General features: G+C 38.4%; 1 protein-coding gene across 2 annotated transcripts in view; it reads left to right on the forward strand.

Moving 5' to 3' along the window:
* The window catches only part of KLHL28 (kelch like family member 28), a 34,815-nt gene extending 14,611 nt beyond the window's left edge, over positions 1 to 20,204 (forward strand). For both annotated transcript variants that reach the window (XM_009211468.4, XM_003901746.4), the window contains exons 2-5: positions 2,143 to 3,041; positions 13,785 to 14,228; positions 17,453 to 17,661; positions 19,822 to 20,204. In XM_009211468.4, the coding sequence (XP_009209732.1) occupies positions 2,143 to 3,041; positions 13,785 to 14,228; positions 17,453 to 17,661; positions 19,822 to 19,985 (1,716 nt within the window). In that variant the 3' untranslated portion in view covers positions 19,986 to 20,204. The remainder of the gene's footprint in view (positions 1 to 2,142; positions 3,042 to 13,784; positions 14,229 to 17,452; positions 17,662 to 19,821) is intronic.
* Positions 20,205 to 20,526: the final 322 nt, after the last annotated feature.

Below are 20,526 nucleotides of genomic sequence, written 5' to 3' on the forward strand. Positions count from 1 at the left end.
ATTTTAACTTTTTCATAAAACTGAGGCTAAAAGAAGTTACATAGTTTAAAAACGTGAACACTGGAGTAACTAACAGAAGGTGTACAGATCTAAACTTATGCCTCCTGATTGCCATCTTCTTACTAGTATGTATTATGTTCTGGAAAAAGAGTACCTACTGGAAGACCCAGAAGCTTCTTGGGACTTGTTTATACCATGACTGCAATAACATTTGAGAATTTTTCTGGCAGATAGGTGTGAGATTATTTGCAGAGATCAGCAGTAGAGGCTGTTATCAACTGTAAAGTGGCCATATTAACTGACTTACAATTCAGTGTGAAATAAGTATGAAACAACTACGTACTTGATGAAGATAAAAATTTCAAGAGTTGGATTTTTTCCACTTAAAAATGTACAAGAATGAAGTTCTTTACTCTCTCAATAGTGTTCAAAATGTTTAAATTGATGGAATTGATGGTTTTAAGATGGAAACCAAATGTACTTTTTTGTTGTTGCCATAACTTGTGATTGAAATGTGAATGAGACAGGAAGAAAACAGCTTATATTATGTACATGTCCTGTATTCCTTTTGTCTCATCAAAGCAACTGCTACAGTCCATTCTGAAATATTCATGTATTAATTCTTAAGGTTGCTGTAACAAATTACACAAACTCAGTTGCTTAAAACAAAAGAAATGTATTCTCTCACAGTTTTGGATGCCAGAAGTCTGAAATTAGTGTCAGTGGGCTAAAATTAAGGTGGCAGGACCATGCTCCTCCCAGAAGCTCTACGGGAGAATCTCTTCTTGCCTCTTCTTGCTTCTGGTGACTGCCAGCAGTCCTTGGTTTGTGACTGCAGCACTCCAGTCTCTGCCTCTTTAGTCACATGACCTCCTCTTCTGTCTGTGTCACGTCTCCTTCTGCCTTCTTAAAAGGTACATGTTGATTGCATTTTGGACCTACTTAGATAATCCAGGATCATCTCCCCATCTCAAAATTTTTAATCCTTTCCAGAGTCCCTTTTTGCCATATAAAGTAATATTTACAGGTTCCAGGGATAGGGATGTGAATGTCATTTGGGGAGCCATTATTCTGCCTACCATAGTCTTTATTGTCTCTCCACTTTCTTTTCTTTCTCATCTTTTTTCTTCCCTGCTATTTTTATTCTTTTTCATCTTCCAGAAGCACAAAGTGGCAAGTAGATTGAGTGGGCATGATCTGAATTAATGATCAAGAGTTGAGGCCAGGTGCGGTGGCTCATACCTGTAATCCCAGCACTTTGAGAAGCTGAGGCAGGTGGATCACTTGAGGTTGGGAGTTTGAGACCAGCCTAGCCAACATGGTGAAACCTCGTCTCTACTAAAAATATAAAAATTAGCCAGGCGTGTTAGCAGGTGCCTGTAATCCCAGCCACTTGGGAGGCTGAGGCAGGAGAATTGCTTGAACCTGGGAGGCGGGGGTTGCAGTAAGCCAAGATCGTGCCCCTGGACTCCAGCCTGGGTGATAGAGTGAGATTTCGTCAAAAAAAAAAAAAAAAAAGTTGAGTGGGTATGGTATATATAGATAAGTAAGTGAGCCTTACTGCCCTCATTATGGAACTTTGTATTCTGTTCATAATTAATTAATTTAATTGGTAGTAATGGTACCTTCATTAAATTCAGCACCCTCTATCAAAGCAATTATTGGAATTTTGGGTAAAGTGTGTTAACATGAAATTTCTGTCCAATTAAAGCATCTGTTGGTTGGCAAATAGTGTTGTTTGTTCTACATATAATTTTACTTTAAGCAATTTTTTCCCCTCATATTTTCATTTTATTTCAGTGATAGCTCAGACTTGAATTTAATGCAAGGGAAACAAAATGAAAAAGTTGGTAGAGTTTTGATCCAAAAGTCCATTGTCAGAGATTTTTATGGTTTGGGGCATCTCATGTAACCTTTTGGGCTTCCATTTCCTAATATCTATAATAAATAGGTTGAATTATATGATTGTTAAATCCCTTCTAACTCTGAAAGCCTCTAGTTCTAGTATTTACTATGAAGTATTTAAAAACCAAGGAACAGGCAAATAAATTACAAATCTGATTATTCTGTACTATTTGAAAAGCAGTGTTATTGACAAGATTACTTTGAAATAACTGTCTATGCTTTTTTATTTTTCTGTAGATGGACCACACATCCCCGACCTACATGCTTGCTAACTTAACCCACTTGCATTCTGAACAACTTCTGCAGGGCTTGAATCTTCTTCGCCAACATCACGAACTCTGTGACATCATTCTTCGAGTAGGTGATGTTAAAATCCATGCTCACAAAGTGGTACTTGCCAGCGTCAGCCCGTATTTCAAAGCTATGTTCACTGGAAACCTTTCTGAAAAAGAGAACAGTGAGGTTGAGTTTCAATGCATTGATGAAACTGCTCTCCAGGCCATTGTGGAGTATGCCTATACAGGGACTGTTTTTATTTCTCAGGACACAGTTGAATCTCTTCTGCCAGCAGCAAACCTACTCCAGATAAAACTTGTCCTGAAAGAATGTTGTGCATTTCTTGAAAGCCAACTTGATCCTGGTAATTGTATTGGAATTTCTCGTTTTGCAGAAACGTATGGTTGCCATGACCTTTATTTGGCAGCCACTAAATACATATGCCAGAATTTTGAAGCTGTTTGCCAGACTGAAGAGTTTTTTGAGCTTACACATGCTGACTTGGATGAAATTGTTTCCAATGACTGTTTGAATGTAGCTACCGAAGAGACTGTTTTTTATGCATTAGAGTCTTGGATCAAGTATGATGTGCAAGAACGCCAGAAATACTTAGCACAGTTACTAAACAGTGTACGATTACCATTGTTGAGCGTTAAGTTTCTCACTAGACTATATGAAGCAAATCATCTTATTCGTGATGATCGTACTTGTAAACATCTTTTGAATGAAGCCCTAAAGTACCACTTTATGCCTGAACATAGACTCTCTCATCAGACAGTCTTGATGACACGACCTCGCTGTGCTCCCAAAGTACTTTGTGCAGTAGGAGGGAAATCTGGACTCTTTGCCTGTTTGGATAGGTAAATAGAAGGCTTTCCTAAATGAATGGTGCTTTTATGCTTTTTAAATGTGCAAATTTTCTATAGTTTAAAAATAGTTTGATTTTCGTTTTTACTTTTCTTTCCTTCTTTTTAGTTTTTTTTTTCTTCTTCCTAAAATACTTACGTGATTGTTTTTATTGTCATTCATTCTCTACGATACTCTCAATTATTAACCACCTCCCCAAGTGCACACTTTGTCCACCTGGTTACTCACAAACTTTTATTCCATTTTATGTCTTTTTTTTTTTTTTTTTTTTTCCTGGAACCATTTACATCTTTGAGTCAGACCACATCAGAAGAGACTTATTATTATTGTCAATTATATCAGAAGATACCAAAGAAGAGAACTAGGAACCTGTGGTGAGGGAACTGGTGACAGGAATGGGTTTGAATGAAAACAGTTCATTAGAAGTGCTACCAAAGAAATGAGAAAAAACAGGATACTGATATAAATTATGTACTTTGAGTGCAATTTGTTTTCTTCAGTGTAAGTATTTTTAAAAGACAGCATTAAGAAGTATGTTTTTTTTTTCCCCCCGATAACTTAGATTAGGAATTGTCAGACTTTTTCTATAAAGGACCAAACAGTAAATATTTTAGACTTTGTGAGCCATGTAATCTTTGTGGCATCTGCTTAACTCTGCCATTGTAGTGTGAGAGCAGCCATAGATAATACATAAATGAATGAACATGGATATGTTCTAATAAAACTTTATTTATAAAAATAGCTAGTGGGCTAAATTTGGCCCATGGTGATAGTTTGCCTTAATTCGGTGCATTATACTAGTAACTTTTATACATTGAAAATATAGCTTGAAGTTATTTTTGCTTTTTCATAGATAGGATGGCTTCATGAAAACTTTTGTGTTTAATGTATTATTTTTTAATACTGTGGATTTCTGACCATTTTCAAAAATTTGGTAGATTGCTTTTCCCTTTCTAGTATTAGGAAAGTTGATGTTTCATCAATGGCAACTGATAAATTCTGCATCTTTAAAAAAGTCTCACAATACCTGTAATCCCAGCACTTTGGGAGGCCTATACAGGAGGATCACTTGAGGAAGGAGTTTGAGACAAGCCTTGGCAATATAACGAGATCCTGTCCCTACAAAAAATTTAAAATATTAGCTGGGCACTGTGTTGTACTCCTGTAGTCCCAGTCACTCAAGAGGCTGAGACGGGAGGATTGCTTAGGCCCAGGAGTTTGAAGTTGCAGTAAGCTATGAATGCACCATTGCACACTAACCTGGGTGACAGAATGAGACCCTGTCTTGAAAAAAAAAAAAAAAAGTCTGATAATACATTTTATTTATTTATTTATTTATTTATTTATTTTATTTTTTATTTTTTATTTTTTGAGACAGAGTTTGGCTGTTGTAGTCCAGGCTGGAGTGCAGTGGTGCAATATCAGCTCACTGCAACCTCCGCCTCCCAGGTTCAAGTGATTTTCCTGCCTCAGCCTCCCAAGTAGCTGGGATTACAGGCATGTGCCACCATGCCCCGCTAATTTTGTATTTTCAGTAGAAACAGAGTTTCACCGTGTTGGTCAGGCTGGTCTCGAACTCCTTACCTCAGGTGATCCACTCGTCTCGGCCTCCCAGAGTGCTGGGATTACAGGCAAGAGCCACTGCACCCAGCCTCATAATACATTTTGACTGTAATCTAAAACTAGTAGTGTTGAGACTGGGCTACACATAGAACATTAGTGATGTTAGCTACACGAATTGATTGTTTAACTCTTATTCTGAAACTCACTGGTTACTGGCATAAAGTAAATTATATTAGTAAATATTATGACAAAAATTTCCAAATATGTATTTATAGTGTAAAAAAAATTTTTTTTTTGAGATGGAGTCTCCCTCTGTCACTCGGGCTGGAGTGCAGTGGCACAATCTTGGCTCACTGCAAGCTCTGCCTCCCAGGTTCAGGCCATTCCGCTGCTTCAGCCTCCAGAGCAGCTGGGACTACAGGCGCCTGCCACCACACCCAGATAATTTTTTGTATTTTTAGTAGAGACGGGGTTTCACTGTGTTAGCCAGGATGGTCTCGATCTCCTGACCTCATGATCCGCCCGCCTTGGCCTCCCAAAGTACTGGGATTACAGGCGTAAGCCACCGCACCTGGCCTATAGTGTAAAAATTTTTGAGCAGTTGCCTCTTATTTTCTCAACTGTTAAAAATAACAAATTATTGAAGAATAATAAGACCTGTTCATATCTTTAGACACAGTAATCTTTTATCATAGAATCTATCATAATAAAATTTTTAAAATTAAAAGTATTATTTGCACAGAACTGATTATTGCAGCATTATTATAACTCTGGAAAAATTAAAACCAACCTGAATGATCATTCGGTTTAACTCTACAAAAGATATTAAACACCTGTGCATCAGATACACTGCTAGATAATTGACCTTCAACAAGTTCATAATTTAGTAAAGGAGACATATAGAAAATAATACATAATGTTTATGTAATGATCAAGATAATTTTATAGAAACATTAAAGACAGCCATTTATCCCATCTGGGGATTTAGGGAAGAGAAATTGTAGAGAACTTCATGTACAAGTTGAGTGTTGAATGCTAAGCAAGAATCAAGCAGAGAAAGAAGAAAGATCACAGGGAATATACAAAGACACAATGGCACGATACATTATGGGATATTCAGGAAACTAAAAGCTGATTGGTATTCAGAAGTAGAGGGTTCTAACCAAGAAGTGTCAAGCAGTGGTGTTTGAACCAAGTCAAAGAAGGTATTGTATGCCATGATTTAAAAAAAAAAAAAAGACTTTTATATGGGTTGCAAAACCATTCTAAGGAGGTTAGTGAAATTATCATATTTGTATATTAGATCATTCTGGCTGTATTACGGGAAAAATTGAGAGGCCAGGATTAATATCAGATTGATTAAATAAGATGTTATTGTAGAACCTCTTATCTAATATAGGCAAGAGATGATGAGATCCTAAATTAGGGTAGAAGTAGTGAAGGTAGAGAATGGGGCATTCATTTTTAAAAATGTTTTAAGAGAGTAAATTGACAGGATTTGGTGTTTGAATGGATATGAGAGAGGCATGATGAGGAAGAGGGAGGAATCCAAGATGAATGAGTTCTTTTGATTAGATGATTACATGGGTGGTTCATATATGCAGAGAGAGAAAAAGAATATGGGAGGAGAAGCCACTTTCAGGGGAAAAGTTTTGGACACTGAGTTTGAAGTGCCCATGAAATATCCAGGTAAAGGATAATCTGTGGTAGCTCAGCTCAAAGAAGAGTTCAGGGCTGCAAATTTGAAAGTCATCAGCATATAGTATAGTTTAGAAGTATGAATTAAAACTATGAAGTCTTTGATGGAGTTATTGACAGTTAGATGTTCCTCCTTTTGCCTGGTGAGAAAATATAGAGAGGAAAAAGGATTGATTGTGAATGAAAATCTGGGGAACATTTTTAGCGGTAGGAGAACCAAGTGAATAGTGTCATAAAAACCAAGGAATTTGTGTGTCAAGAAGGAAGGAATGTGATCAGCTATTTAAAATGCACTGGAAAGATCCAGAAAGATAAAAAATGGAAAGGTGGCTTTTAAACTTGGCATTATGGAGAACATAATGATTTTTGGTGGGTAATTTCTTTTTTTTTTTTTTTTTCTGAGACAGAGTTTCACTCTCGTTGCCCAGGCTAGAGTGCAGTGGCGTGATCTCAGCTCACCACAACCTCTGCCTCCCAGGTTCAAGCAATTCTCTTGCCTCACCCTCCCAAGTAGCTGGGATTACAGGCATGAACCACCACGCCCGGCTAATTTTGTATTTTTAGCAGAGACGAGGTTTCTCCATGTTGAGGCTGGTCTCGAACCCCTGACCTTAGGTAATCCACCCGCCTTGACTTTCCAGAGTGCTGGGATTACAGGCGTGAGCCACTGTGCCCGGCCTTGGTGGGTAATTTCAAGCAGAGTTGTAGAAATGCTGTAGATACATTACAATGGGCTGAGAAGCGAATATAAACTAAGGAAATAAACTGAATGAAGACTTTTAAGAATCTTGCTAGAGACAGGAAGGAGAGAGTTAAGGCAGTAACTGATAGCATCAGGGGAAGTTTTGTTTGGTCTTATTTTGTTCTTGAAGAGAGAGACACAAGGTTTTTTTGTTTGTTTATTTGTTTGGAGACAGCGGCTTGCTCTGTCGCCCAGCTGTCTCCCTCTGTTGCCCAGGCTGGAGTGCAGTGGCATGATCTCAACTCACTGCAACCTCCGCCTCCTGAGTTCGAGCAGTTCTCCTGCCTCAGCCTCCTGAGTACCTGGGATTACAGGCACATGCCACCACGCCTGGCTAATTTTTGTATTTTTAGTAGAAACAAGGTTTCATCATATTGGTCAGGCTGGTCTTGAACTCCAGACCTTGTGATCTACCTACCTCAGGCTTCCAAGTATTTTTATAATTAGATGAGTAAAGAGATAAGTAAAGAGGGATAGGGTAAAGATATAAGATAGATGAATGCTTATTGATGGAGCAAGATCTTAGAGGAAATAGAAGAGATTGCTATCAAAAGTAAGGACGGAAAGTTGTGAATAGGAGAGAGAGAGACTATGCCTCAAGACAATTGAGGTTTACTGACCGGGGGAGGGGTGAAAGCAAGGGTTTAAAACAGCACTTGTCCAGTGGTTTTAGTTTTCTTTAATTAAGAAAGGAGGCCTGCAAGAGAAGAAAGTGGAGATTGGGTAGGTAGCTTAAAAAAAATGGGGAAGCTCTGCAGTGAGCTGAGATTGCGCCACTGCACTGCAGCCTGGGTGACAGAGCAAGACTCCGTCTCCAAAAAAAAAAAAAAAAAAAAGAAAAGAAAAGAAAATTGAGGAAGCTCTGAAAACTGTATTGTTTCTACTTACACATAAGGAGTCATAAGGATGGCAATACATTGAAAGCATTTTTTGAATAGTTGTGCAAATATGTTAAATGTTCATGGACATTCGGCCACATCACTCATCTCAACACTATAAACCACAGGTCTAAGTCAAGAATGAAACTCTTATTAGAACTGATTATTATTTGCCCTCTGCTATAGTTTAAATGTGTCCCTCCAAAATTCATGTTTTGAAAACTTAATTGCTGTTTTAACAATATTAAGAAATGGGGTCTTTAAAAGGTTATTAGGCCATAAGGGCTCTGCTCTCATAAAGTGATTAATGCTGTTATTGTGGGAGTAGGTTAGTTATCTTAGGATTGGGCTCCTGACAAGAAGGTAAGTCCTACTTCCATTTTCTCTTTATCTAACATACATACTCGCTTGCACTTCATGTGATGTCTTCTATCATGAGATGACCCTTCCCAGATGCAGGCATCATGCTCTTGGACTTTACAGCCCCCAAAACTGAAAGCCAAATAAACTTCTGTTCTTTATAAATTATCCGGTATTTTGTTATAGCAGCAGAAAATGGACCAAGGCAGAAAACTGGCACAAAAAAGTGGGGCCATTGTTACAACAAATATCTGAAAATATGGAAGTGGCTTTGGAACTGGTTAATGGGTAGAGGTTGGAAGAATTTTAAGTAGGAGTCCAGAAGAAGCCTAGATTGCTGTGAATAGAATGTTAAGGGTGATTCTGGTGAGGGCTCAGAAGAAGAGAGCCATAGGGAAATTCTGGAACTTTTTAGAGATAAGTGGACATGATCAGAATGTTGATAGAAATGTGCACAGTAAAGCTATTCTGATGAGGTCTCAAACAGAAACTGAGAGTAAAGGCCATCCTTATTATACATTAGCAAAGACCTTTGCTGAATTACATCATTGTCCTAGGACTTTATGGAATGCAGAACTTCAGAGCGATGAACATTCAGACTGCTTTGTGACTGCTTTTAACTGCATATAGTAAGGTGCAAGAGGGAAGGAATGATTTAAAAATGGAATTTATAATTAAATGGTAAGCGGAACAGAAAGACTTGGAAAATTAGCAGCTTGACCATATAAAAAGTGAAAAGGTATCTTTTAGGAGAGTAAACCAGGGATGTGTGCTGAAGAGATGACTGGTTACAAGGCAGCCAAGTGCTAGTCAAGACAATGGGAGAAGGCCTGAAGGCATTTTAAGATCTTCAAGGCTGTGCCTCCCATAGTAGTCTCAGAACACTACGAGAGCAGAACGGTTTTGGGGGATCAGCCTGGGACACCCTCCACGTGCTCACTGCCCATGGCCACCTTGGGAGTCTGCTCTCCACATTCTAGTGTAGCTGCCCCAGCTGTGGCTCAAAGAGGCCCAGATGTGGCTCAGGCTGCTACTCTAGAAGGCACAAGTAGTAAGCTTTGGTGTCGGCCATGTGATTTTGAGTCTACAGGCTTGCAAACTACAAGAGTTACGGGGGCATGGCTACTGTAAGAGTGTTGCAGCTAGCACAGGGGGCAAGCAGAAACTTGTCTTGAGGCAGAAGCACTACAGAGCACCCTCACTAGGGCAATGGCTAGGGGAGTCATGGGAATGGGGCCATCCCCCAAAACCACAGAACTGTAGTGCAAGTAGCGTGCAGCGTCAGCCTGTCAGAACTGTAGGCACAAGATTCCAACCTGTGAGACCTGCACGGGCTAAGACCAGCAAAGTCATGGGGGCAGGGCTGCCAGAGGTCTTGGGGGCCCAACTCCTGCCCCAGTGTATCCAGAAAGTAGGACGTGGAGTCGAAGGAGATTATTCACCAGCTTTAAGACTTAATGTTTTCAGCCGGGCACGGTGGCTCACCCCTGTAATCCCAGCACTTTGTGGGGACAAGGCGGGCGGATCACGAGGTCAGGAGATCGAGACCATCCTGGTTAACATGGTGAAACCCCCGCCTCTACTAAAAATACAAAAAATTAACCGGGCGTGGTGGCAGGGGCCTGTAGTCCCAGCTACTCAGGAGGCTGAGGCGGGAGAATGGCGTGAACCCGGGAGGCGGAGCTTGCAGTGAGCCGAGATCGCGCCACTACACTCCAGCCTGGGCGACAGAGCGAGACTCCGTCTCAAAAAAATAAAGACTTAATGTTTTCCTTGTTGGGTTTTGGATTTACTTGGGGCCTCTTACTCTTTGTGTTTCCTATTTCTCCCTTTTGGAAGGAGAATATCTATCCTATGCCTTTCTCACCTTGTGTTTTGGAAGTAAATAACTTGTTTTGATTTCACAGGCTCACAGCAGGAAGGTAATTTGCCTGAGGATGTATCATGCCTTGACTCTGGCTCATATATGATTTAGATAGACTCTGGACTTTGGACTTTTGAGTTGATGCCGGAATGAGTTGACTTTTGGGGCTATTGGGATGGAATGAATATATTTTGCATGGGAGAAGGACACGAATTTTGAAGGCCGGGGCAAAATTCTATGATTTGAAAGTGTTCTCCAAAAGTTCATATGTTGGAAACTTAATTGCCATTGAACAGTATTAGGAGGTGGGGCCTTTAATAGGTGACTAGACCCTGAAGGCTCTGCCCTCTTGAAGGGGTTAATATCATTATTGTGGGAGTGAGTTATTGCGGGAGTGGGCTCTTGATAAAAGGATAAGTCCGGCTGCCATTTTCTCTGTCTTGTGCACAGGCTTGCTAGCTATCCATGTGATGTCTTCCACCATGAGATGACCCTTCCCAGAATCTAGCACCATATTCTTGGACTTCCCAGACTCCAGTACCTTGAGCCAAATAAACTCTTGTACTTTATAAATTACCCAGTCTGTAGTATTCTGTTATATCAGTAGAAAATGAACTAAGATACTGTCAAAAGACCATAAGGACTAATGACATTATATGTTGTATATATTTAGCTAAATCATCTCTAGAAATCCATAACTTCTAGATAATCCATCATCATAACCTTTAGTCTTACTATCACTGAGAAGTCTTACTCTCATACCAACCAGTTTTCCAATTCTCTGACATCAACTAGGTATTTAAGTTTAATTCTGGGCCGGGCACAGTGGATCGTGATTGTAATCCCAGCATTTTGGGAGGCCTAGGCAGGCAGATCACAAGTTCAGGAGTTCAAGACTGGCCTGGCCAATATGGTGAAACCCTGTGTGTACTAAAAATTTAAAAAAAAAAAAATTAGCCAAGCATGGTGGTGCACACCTGTAATCCCAGCTACTCAGGAGGCTGAGGCAGGAGAATTACTTGAACCTAGGAGGCGGAGGTTGTGGTGAGCTGAGATCGCGCCACTGCACTCCAGCCTGGGCGACAGAGCAAGACTCCGTCTCAAAAAAAAAAAAAAAAATCAATTCTGACACTAAGTCTTAAGAGTTAGCCATATCCCACAGGTTAAGGGCTCAGTCCTAGACTGTTCCTACTTCAGATGCCAGCCTTTGTCATTACCAGTGACTTCAACACATTCAAAAATCTTGGTTCACACATTCCACTCTTTGACAGTGGTTTTTTCTTGCCAGTTTCTTTCTTTCAGTACACACCCTCCAGTGAGTCTTTGTCCCTTTCAGGATTCTTCATCCATTGGCCTCATAATCGGTTAGAACTGATTGCTCTTTAACTACCACATGTTCTTATCTTCCCAGCTTACCCAGCTTAGATTCGAGGAACATCACAGTCATCATTCCTTTAAATACGCCATGGCCCCTTTGCCTTTCTGTTCCTCCGTCATACTCATCTAGTTAAATTCAATTGTCCTCTTATGCCATGGCTGCATCTGAGCAGCAGAATATAACTAGAGAAACCTACATACCCATTTTAACTTATCTCACATGGGGCCTTCAGCACTCCCCAGTAATGCTCTGCATTTCCTTAATCAGTTTATTCTTTGACTCCCTCATGTCTCACACCTTCTGCTCTCTTAAAAACATCCAAAACCCCTTCCCTTTACCTCTTATTCTACTGAAAAGTTGGAAGCAACCAGAAGAGAACTAGCCTATCTTCCCAACACCAGATCTGCCAAGTTGTTTCTAAGACCAACCCCTCCACCTCTCTACTTATTCACTAGATTCCATTCACTCTCCATTACACAAAGACTTTGCTTTTCCACTTATCCTATCTCTCTCCTATGTCATTACCTTCTCCCTCTGTGCTATATATATCAGTACTGTCAGCATGCAAACACATTTTGGTTTAAGCTTCCAGGTTAAATTAATCCCCTCGGGTCCCCATGGTCTTTCTCTGCCCCACTTGATAGCTACCTGCTCATATTTATTTTACTCATTATAGTAAAAAATCATTGGAAAATTATACCCCCTGTTTTCACTTCCTTATCTCCCATTCTCTTTTAAACCTTGTTAGGGTCAGAGTATTCCATCATATATCATTGCATTAATTTCACATTTTTAAAACAAGTATTATAACAAAAACTGACTTTAAATAGGAATTCAGTAACTATTGAGTGAATGAATATACCTCGATTATGCTGGATGGAGGACTTTTTTATGCTGTTACATTATTGAGTTTGGGGACATTAGCTACTTTTTCCCAGGTTTTGGGGGGAGTAAAGATATATATGTATATGCAAAAGATTATATAGTATATGGGTGCAGGGTATCAAGAATAAATACTCGAGTACCTATCAACCAGCTTCACAGACTATTAACAATACTTCTGAAGTCCCCCTGTGCCCCTCCTTGCTACCATCTCCCTCCACAAGTATCCACTGTCCTAAATTTTTATGAACTGTTTCCTTGTTTTTCATTATAATTTTGCCACATATTAAATGTGCCCTAATATATTGTTATGTTTTATACATTTTAATATAAGTGCAGTAATATATATTATTCTTTTTTTAACTGAACAATGTTTTTTTAACTGAACAATGTTTGTGAAATTCATCTGTGACATTGCATGAGGAAATGGTTCACTTAATTTATATGTTATATAGTGTATAAGCATAATATACTTCATCTTTCTACAATAAAAAATTTAATTTTAAGTATTAAAGTGTTACACTCACAGAGAAAAATGTACAAATCCCAAATGTAAGCTCAGTGAATTACCACAAAGTAAACATTACAAACCAGTTCAAGAAACAGAGTATGAGCAACACTCAAAAGCCACCCTTGAGCTCCCTTCTTGTCCTCTCCAAAGGTGACCACTATCCTCATTCCTAATCCAGAGATTTGTTTTACCTGTTTTTGAACTTAGTTAATATCCTTTTAAATTTGACTTTTTTGTCTCAACATTATGTGTATAAGATTCCCCGAGAGACATGTAGCTATAGTTTGTTCCTTTCGTTGCCATATAGTATTCTCTTGTATGATATGGCACAATTTATCCACTCTATAGTGGATGAACATTTGGATTGTTTCCACTTTGGAGCTGTTACAAATAATACTGCAGTAAACACTCTTGGACATATATGTATGCATGCCTTTCTCATCAGTAGAGTTCCTCAGACAGGACACATAAGTACACTTTAACCATTCTCCTTTTGGTGGATGATTGTGTTGTGCTTCTATGAACATTTGTGTATATGTGTCTAGATGCAAAATTATAATAGGCATTCAGGAGAGTAGATACATAGGAATGTAATTACTGAGTCAGGACACATGTATCTTCAACTTTTTTAGATAATGTAAAATTGTTTTCCAGAGTAATTTATACAAGTTTGCAGTCTCACCAACGGAGTATGCATTTCTTGCTACACATTCTTGCCAACAATTATTATCTGACTACATTTTTTGCCACTTTGGAAGGTGTGTCATGGTTTATTGTGGTTTTAATTTTTGTGTCCCTGATTACTAATAAGATTAAAAATTTGGTTTTTAAATTTTAATTTTTTTCTGCTTATTCTTTAGTGTGGAGATGTACTTTCCTCAGAATGACTCTTGGATTGGTTTGGCACCCCTAAACATTCCTCGCTATGAATTTGGAATATGCGTTTTAGACCAAAAAGTGTATGTTATAGGTGGTATTGAAACTAATGTGCGTCCTGGTGTCACTATCAGAAAACATGAAAATTCAGTAGAATGCTGGAATCCTGATACAAATACTTGGACTTCTCTAGAGAGAATGAATGAAAGCCGAAGTACTCTTGGAGTGGTAGTACTTGCAGGAGAACTTTATGCCTTAGGTGGTTATGACGGACAATCTTATTTACAATCTGTAGAGAAGTACATTCCCAAAATAAGAAAATGGCAACCTGTGGCACCAATGACTACAACAAGAAGTTGTTTTGCTGCAGCTGTATTGGATGGAATGATATATGCCATTGGTGGATATGGTCCTGCCCACATGAACAGGTATTTAACTTAATAATTAAATCGTATATGTTTGTGGATTTTTAAAAGTCTCATTAGCAATAATTTCTGAGTTTAAACAATTTGTGTGTATGAATGAACTTCCGGCATTTGGGAAACTTAATCTGCTCCATGGATATAATTGTAATTGTTTTAAATGGGAATTTAATACAAACCTAACAATCAAATCCCTCTCATTAAATTTTACATTCATTCAGTATAAATGGACCAGATGGCCGGGCGCGGTGGCTCAAGCCTGTAATCCCAGCACTTTGGGAGGCCGAGACGGGCGGATCACGAGGTCAGGAGATCGAGACCATCCTGGCTAACACGGTGAAACCCCGTCTCTACTAAAAAATACAAAAAACTAGCCGGGTGCGGTGGCGGGTGCCTGTAGTCCCAACTACTCGGGAGGCTGAGGCAGGAGAATGGCGTGAACCCGGGAGGCGGAGCTTGCAGTGAGCTGAGATCCGGCCACTGCACTCCAGCCTGGGCGGCAGAGCGAGACTCCGTCTCAAAAAAATAAATAAATAAATAAATAAATAAATGGACTAGATTTTAAAACTCAGAAACCTAAAAATAAGATGAAGTTAGACAACTTTAGATTTTGTGTAGTGTGTACATCTATGTGCACAGTATGTAAATTGTCTCTTATTGTATTGCTTAATAGAATAAAGAAGTAGAAATTTAATTCCTGTATGTCTATACAATATTATAATGCATCATAAACTTAAAACCTTATTTAAATATTCCTTTCTGAATTTTTTTCTGTAATCATATATGTATCATCAGGTATTTGACTTGTGCCAGAGTTTGAATTTGTGATATCTGTATTCTGTAGTATTATCTGAATAAAGGAGAAATATATATGAGAAAATAAAAGTATGAAGTAATTAGTTATATGAGAAATTAATAATAATTCTGAACCTTTATTGAAAATTGATGTTCCAAAGGTTTTATCTTTGGTCAGGTGTGGCAGTTCATGCCTGTAATCCCAATACCTTGGGAGTCTGACGTGGGAGGATTGCTTGAGCCCAGGAGGTTGAGGCTGCAGTGAGCCTTGAATGCACTACTACACTCCAGCCTGGGCAACAGAGTGAGACCCTGTCTCAAAAAAAAAAAAAAGAAGAAGAAGAAAAGAAAAGATTGTATCTTTAATAGTAATTAGAGTAGTTTGTGTTATTTTGATTGTGAGTATTTTAATGAGAGGGCATACAGTCAGCCCTCCATATCCATGAGTTCTACATCCACAGATTCAACCAACTGTGGGTCAAAAATATTTGAAAAAATTTACAATAATAAAAAACAAAATAATATAGTATAACAGCTATTTGCATAGTATCATAAGTAATCTAGAGATGATTTAAAGTATACAAGAGGATATGTGTAGCTTATATGCAAATATTATACTGTTTTATATAAGGAACTTGAGTACCTGCAGATTTTGGTATCCTTGGGATGGGGTGGATCCTGGAACCCATCCTCTACAAATGCCAAGGTTTGTTGACTGAGAAAGTGATGGCACAACAGCATTTCATCTGTAAATTTTTACTTCTATTGAAGCCAAAGTATTCCTCCATTTATTTATTTATTTATTTATTTATTTATTTATTTATTTTTTGCCCTTAGTTGAAGGAAAAGTATTTGGGACATAGACATGCATTTCTATTCTTTGAAAAATTTCTGGCCACAATTTGTAAGATAAAAGGTTAAGTATTTTAAATTTGATTATCTTGAAAGTCTTGCTGCAGTTCATCAACTCTTCTTCAATGATTTTGGTCTAATGGATTCTATCCCGGAGTTCTTTCAGAAACATTGTTACCCAGTCTCTATTATGAACTCCAGAATAGTGTCACAGCCTGTTAAATGCTTATGGTTTTTTCAGGAAATTAGATTAGGGCCAGAACAAGCCCAACAATCTTACCTCTGTGCCTTTGTGCCCCTTCAGAGGAAACCATAGTCTTAAACAGCTGCTAGAATTTTCTACGGAAGCCTTTTTGAAAATTCTAATTTAATTTGGATTCCATAATGCAGCTTGGAAATGCCACAGGTTCTCTGGAACACAGCCTTGACTCAAATTCCTGAGTACTCCTAAATCACCCTGAGATTATATGATTAGCCAATTTGTGCTATGCAATCTACAGTGACTGCTTTGCAGTAAGCCACATGAATTCTGTGAGGGGGGGGGAAAAATGTTCCCCCCCCCCCCCCCTTCTCTTCCTCTTCTCTTTCCCTTAACTGTATAGAAGATCCTAAAAACCTCTGTATTCAAGCCAGGCATGGGGGCATGTACCTTTACTCCTAGCTACTCAGGAGACTGAGACAGAAAGATCACTTTAGTCCCGGAATTTTGAGACTGCAGTGAGCTATGATTGTGCCACTGCACTCTATCCTAGGTGACAGAGCAAGACCTGTCTCTAAAATAAATAAATAAAGTTTAGGAACAAAAAAAAAATCTGGCCGGGCGTGGTGGCTCACGCTTGTAGTCCCAGCACTTTGGGAGGCCGAGACGGCTGGATCACGAGGTCAGGAGATCCAGACCATCCTGGCTAACATGGTGAAACCCCGTCTCTACTAAAAATACAAAAAAATTAGCCGGGTGTGGTGGCGGGCGCCTGTAGTCCCAGCTACTCGGGAGGCTGAGCCGGGAGAATGGCGTGTACCCGGGAGGCGGAGCTTGCGGTGAGCCGAGATCGCGCCACCTCACTCCAGCCTGGGTGACAGAGCGAGACTCCGTCTCAAAAAAAAAAAAAAAAAAAAAAATCTGTATTCAATTAGTGGTTTTCAAAGTCACGTGCATACTCATTTGACTTTATTCTTACATGAATCCCTTGAGGTTGCACTATCCTCATTTTTGCAGGTTAGAGGAAATGACTTATTCAGGATTACACAAATCCACAGCAGTAGAGCTAAGGTTCATTCAGCCCCAGGTGTACAGAATTAGTACTTGAACCCAGGTTTTCTGACTCCAAGTTCTATGCTCTTAATATACTTTGCTGCTTGCACAATATAATGGAATAGCATATGGAATTGCACCCTGTTTACAAGGTAAGCTTTTATCCTTACAATCTTATCAGCAAAACCTAAGCATTTGTGGCAGACTAGTCTTATTTAATATCTCTCTATTACGTGAACTTTTAAAGCTGTAGTGGGTTTTAGTTTTGCTTTGACAGGAAGAATGACACAAAAGATCTGTAAATTAAATGTTTTTTTTTAAATATTTGCAGTGTGGAGCGTTATGATCCAAGTAAGGACTCCTGGGAGATGGTTGCATCCATGGCAGATAAAAGGATTCACTTTGGCGTGGGTGTCATGCTAGGCTTTATTTTTGTGGTGGGTGGACATAATGGAGTCTCACATTTGTCCAGCATTGAAAGATACGATCCTCATCAAAATCAGTGGACTGTGTGTAGACCAATGAAAGAACCTAGAACAGGTAATAAAAATTTATTAATTTCCAAACATATAAGGCAATGTTTTCTATAATGATGTGATTGTAATAATAGCTCCTTGGAATATAGCAGTAGGAATATTACTAGTCCAGAAAAAAAAAAAAAAAACTTGTATGTGGTAAACTTGAAAGACAATTAGCTAGACAAAAGTATATAGATTTCTTATGACTTTTATATGCCAGTGTGCATATTATTGTTTCTCAAACTTGCTGAATACATTTTGTGAAATGCTTATACTGGAGTGTATATTTATAGAAGCTCTTTTTGTCCATGTAACAAATGTCCTCTTTTCATATGTTACATATATACAATCCTCGGATTGTTCTGTTTTGTTTTCTATTGTATATCAGTAATCTGTATGTTCACTTTCAAATGTTCTTTCTTCCCCAAGGGGTATAGTTGATCAAAAAGGTTGGATTTCAGAGTTCATAGAAAAAAAACAAATCCACTCTTGTGGTTTGGGAGAAATTGTTTTCTTTGAACTCAAACTCATCACATCATTTTAAGGGAAAGGTTTTTAGATACTGATGGAAATGCTTTAGGGAGCACTCCTCATACAGGTTGAATATTTCCTATCCAAAATGCTTAGGACCAGAAGTGTTTCAGGTTTTGGATTGGGGATTTTGGAATATTTGCACTATGCTTACCAGGTTGAGCATGCCAAGTTCAAAAACCCTAAAGTGTGAAATGCTTAAGTGAACACTTTCTTTGAGTATCATATGGTGCTCAAAAAGTTTCAGATGTTGGGCCAGGCACAATGTGGCTTACGCCTGTAATCCCAGCACTTTGGGAGGCCGAGGTGGGAGGATCGCTTGAGGTCAGGAGTTCCAGACCAGCCTGGGCAACATGGTGAAACTCCGTCTCTACTAAAAATACAAAATTAGCCTGGCATGGTGGCACATGCCTATAGTGTCAGCTACTTGGGAGGCTGAGGCATGAGAATCACTTGAACTGAGATCGCGCCACTGCACTCTAGCTTGGGAGACAGAGTGAGACTCCGTCTCAAAAAAAAAAAAAGTTTCAGATGTTGGAGCACTTTGGATTTCATATTTTTGGGTATTGGATGTTCAACCTATATTTATGATTAAAGAACCTCTTGAAACAAACATGCAAGAGAAACTGAAAGGACAAGTTGAAATGAACTATTTTAGTGTTTACTATAATTTGTTTCTTTCGTATCCTTGAGAGGGAAAGCCACAGAAACAATGAGAACTTAAAAAATTGGGGTAAACTGTTTCTTTTTAGAACTATATACGATAATATCTAAAGTAGAATTTTTTGAAGCATAAATTATGTCATTTAATATATTTAAAATATTTAAATTTAAAATATTTAATATATTTTAAATATTTCAGTGTATTTGAAAGCCTCATAAAATGATTTTTCTAGAATGAAATGAAATTTAAAAAAAAAAGCCTATGGAAAGATATATACTCCATTTTACTGAAGGGGAAGGAAGAGTAGGATTAGAGAGGAGAGGTAAAGGAAGACTTCAACTCTTGCTTTTATTTATTTTAGTTTAGTTTTTAGACAGGGCCCTACTCTGTCCAGCCAGGTAGGGATGCAGTGGTATAGTCATAGCTCACTGCTGCCTCAAACTTTTGGCCTCCAGCCATCCTCCCACCTCAATAACTCTTATTTTGTTTTAAGGATTTTATTTTTCCATCAAGCGCATATTGTTCCAGTAGGTACCCCATACCCACAGGAGATATGTTCCAAGAACCCTGGTGGACTAAAACTTCAGATAGTACCAAACCCTATATGTGTAATGTTTTTTCCTATACATATACATCTATGATAAGGTTTAGTTTGTCAATTAGTCAGAGTGAGAGATTAGTGACAACAATAATAGAACAATTGTTACAATAGATTGTAATAAAAGTTACGTGGATGTGGTTTTCCTCAAAATATCTTACTGTACAGTACTCCCTATTTTCTAGTCATGGTTGACTGCAGGTAACTGAAAGCATGGAAAGCAAAAACTCAGATAAGGGGATGACTAGTGTATATTGCTTGTATAATATAATTAATAATAGATTGTTAAAATGTCTTTTAATAAAACATTAAAATACAAATTTATTTTTAGTTTGAAAAAGTAATACTTCATGGTTAACATGTTTCTTTTTTTTGCTACCCTTTCCTAGGAGTTGGTGCTGCTGTAATCGATAACTACCTTTATGTTGTCGGTGGTCACTCAGGGTCTTCCTATCTGAATACAGTGCAGAAATATGATCCTATCTCAGATACGTGGCTGGATTCAGCTGGCATGATATACTGTCGCTGCAATTTTGGGTTAACTGCACTTTGACAAATGTGAACTCTCGGAAATAGTATGGTGGTGAAACTTGTACTGCATGAACAGATGGCCCAGTTTTCTGAAACCCACAAGCTGCATTGCTTTCTTTTTAACTTGAAGTGGCATGAAGACTCAAAGTTTTGTTGGGTACTTTTAATTGACAAGTAGTTTTGGTTGCTCTTGATTACACAGTAAATCAATAATCAAAAAGAAAAAAGAGAAAAAAAAAAAGTAAAGACCTTGTCAATTGAATTGTGCACTTTTTCCCCGAAGACTGAGATATACTAGTTTTATGTTCATAAGTGTATGTGTAGAGAAAACGTTGCTGCTTTTTTTTTTTTTTTTAATTTCTGGCTTTCCTTCCCTGATACCATGATTTACTAGGATGAGCGATGCTTTAGGTGCTGGAGTGTATTGAATGAATGGACAGAGTGCTGATACTGCTTCTTGGATGTAAATGCTTCACATTTTTCATTTGTTTTAAAACAAATAAAGGGCTGCTTTTTATTTTGGTACTTTTAAGGGTTGTAAATAACATGCCATAAGTAGTCAT

The sequence above is a fragment of the Papio anubis genome, chromosome 7, assembly GCF_008728515.1.
Source record: "Papio anubis isolate 15944 chromosome 7, Panubis1.0, whole genome shotgun sequence".
Lineage (NCBI taxonomy): Eukaryota > Metazoa > Chordata > Mammalia > Primates > Cercopithecidae > Papio > Papio anubis.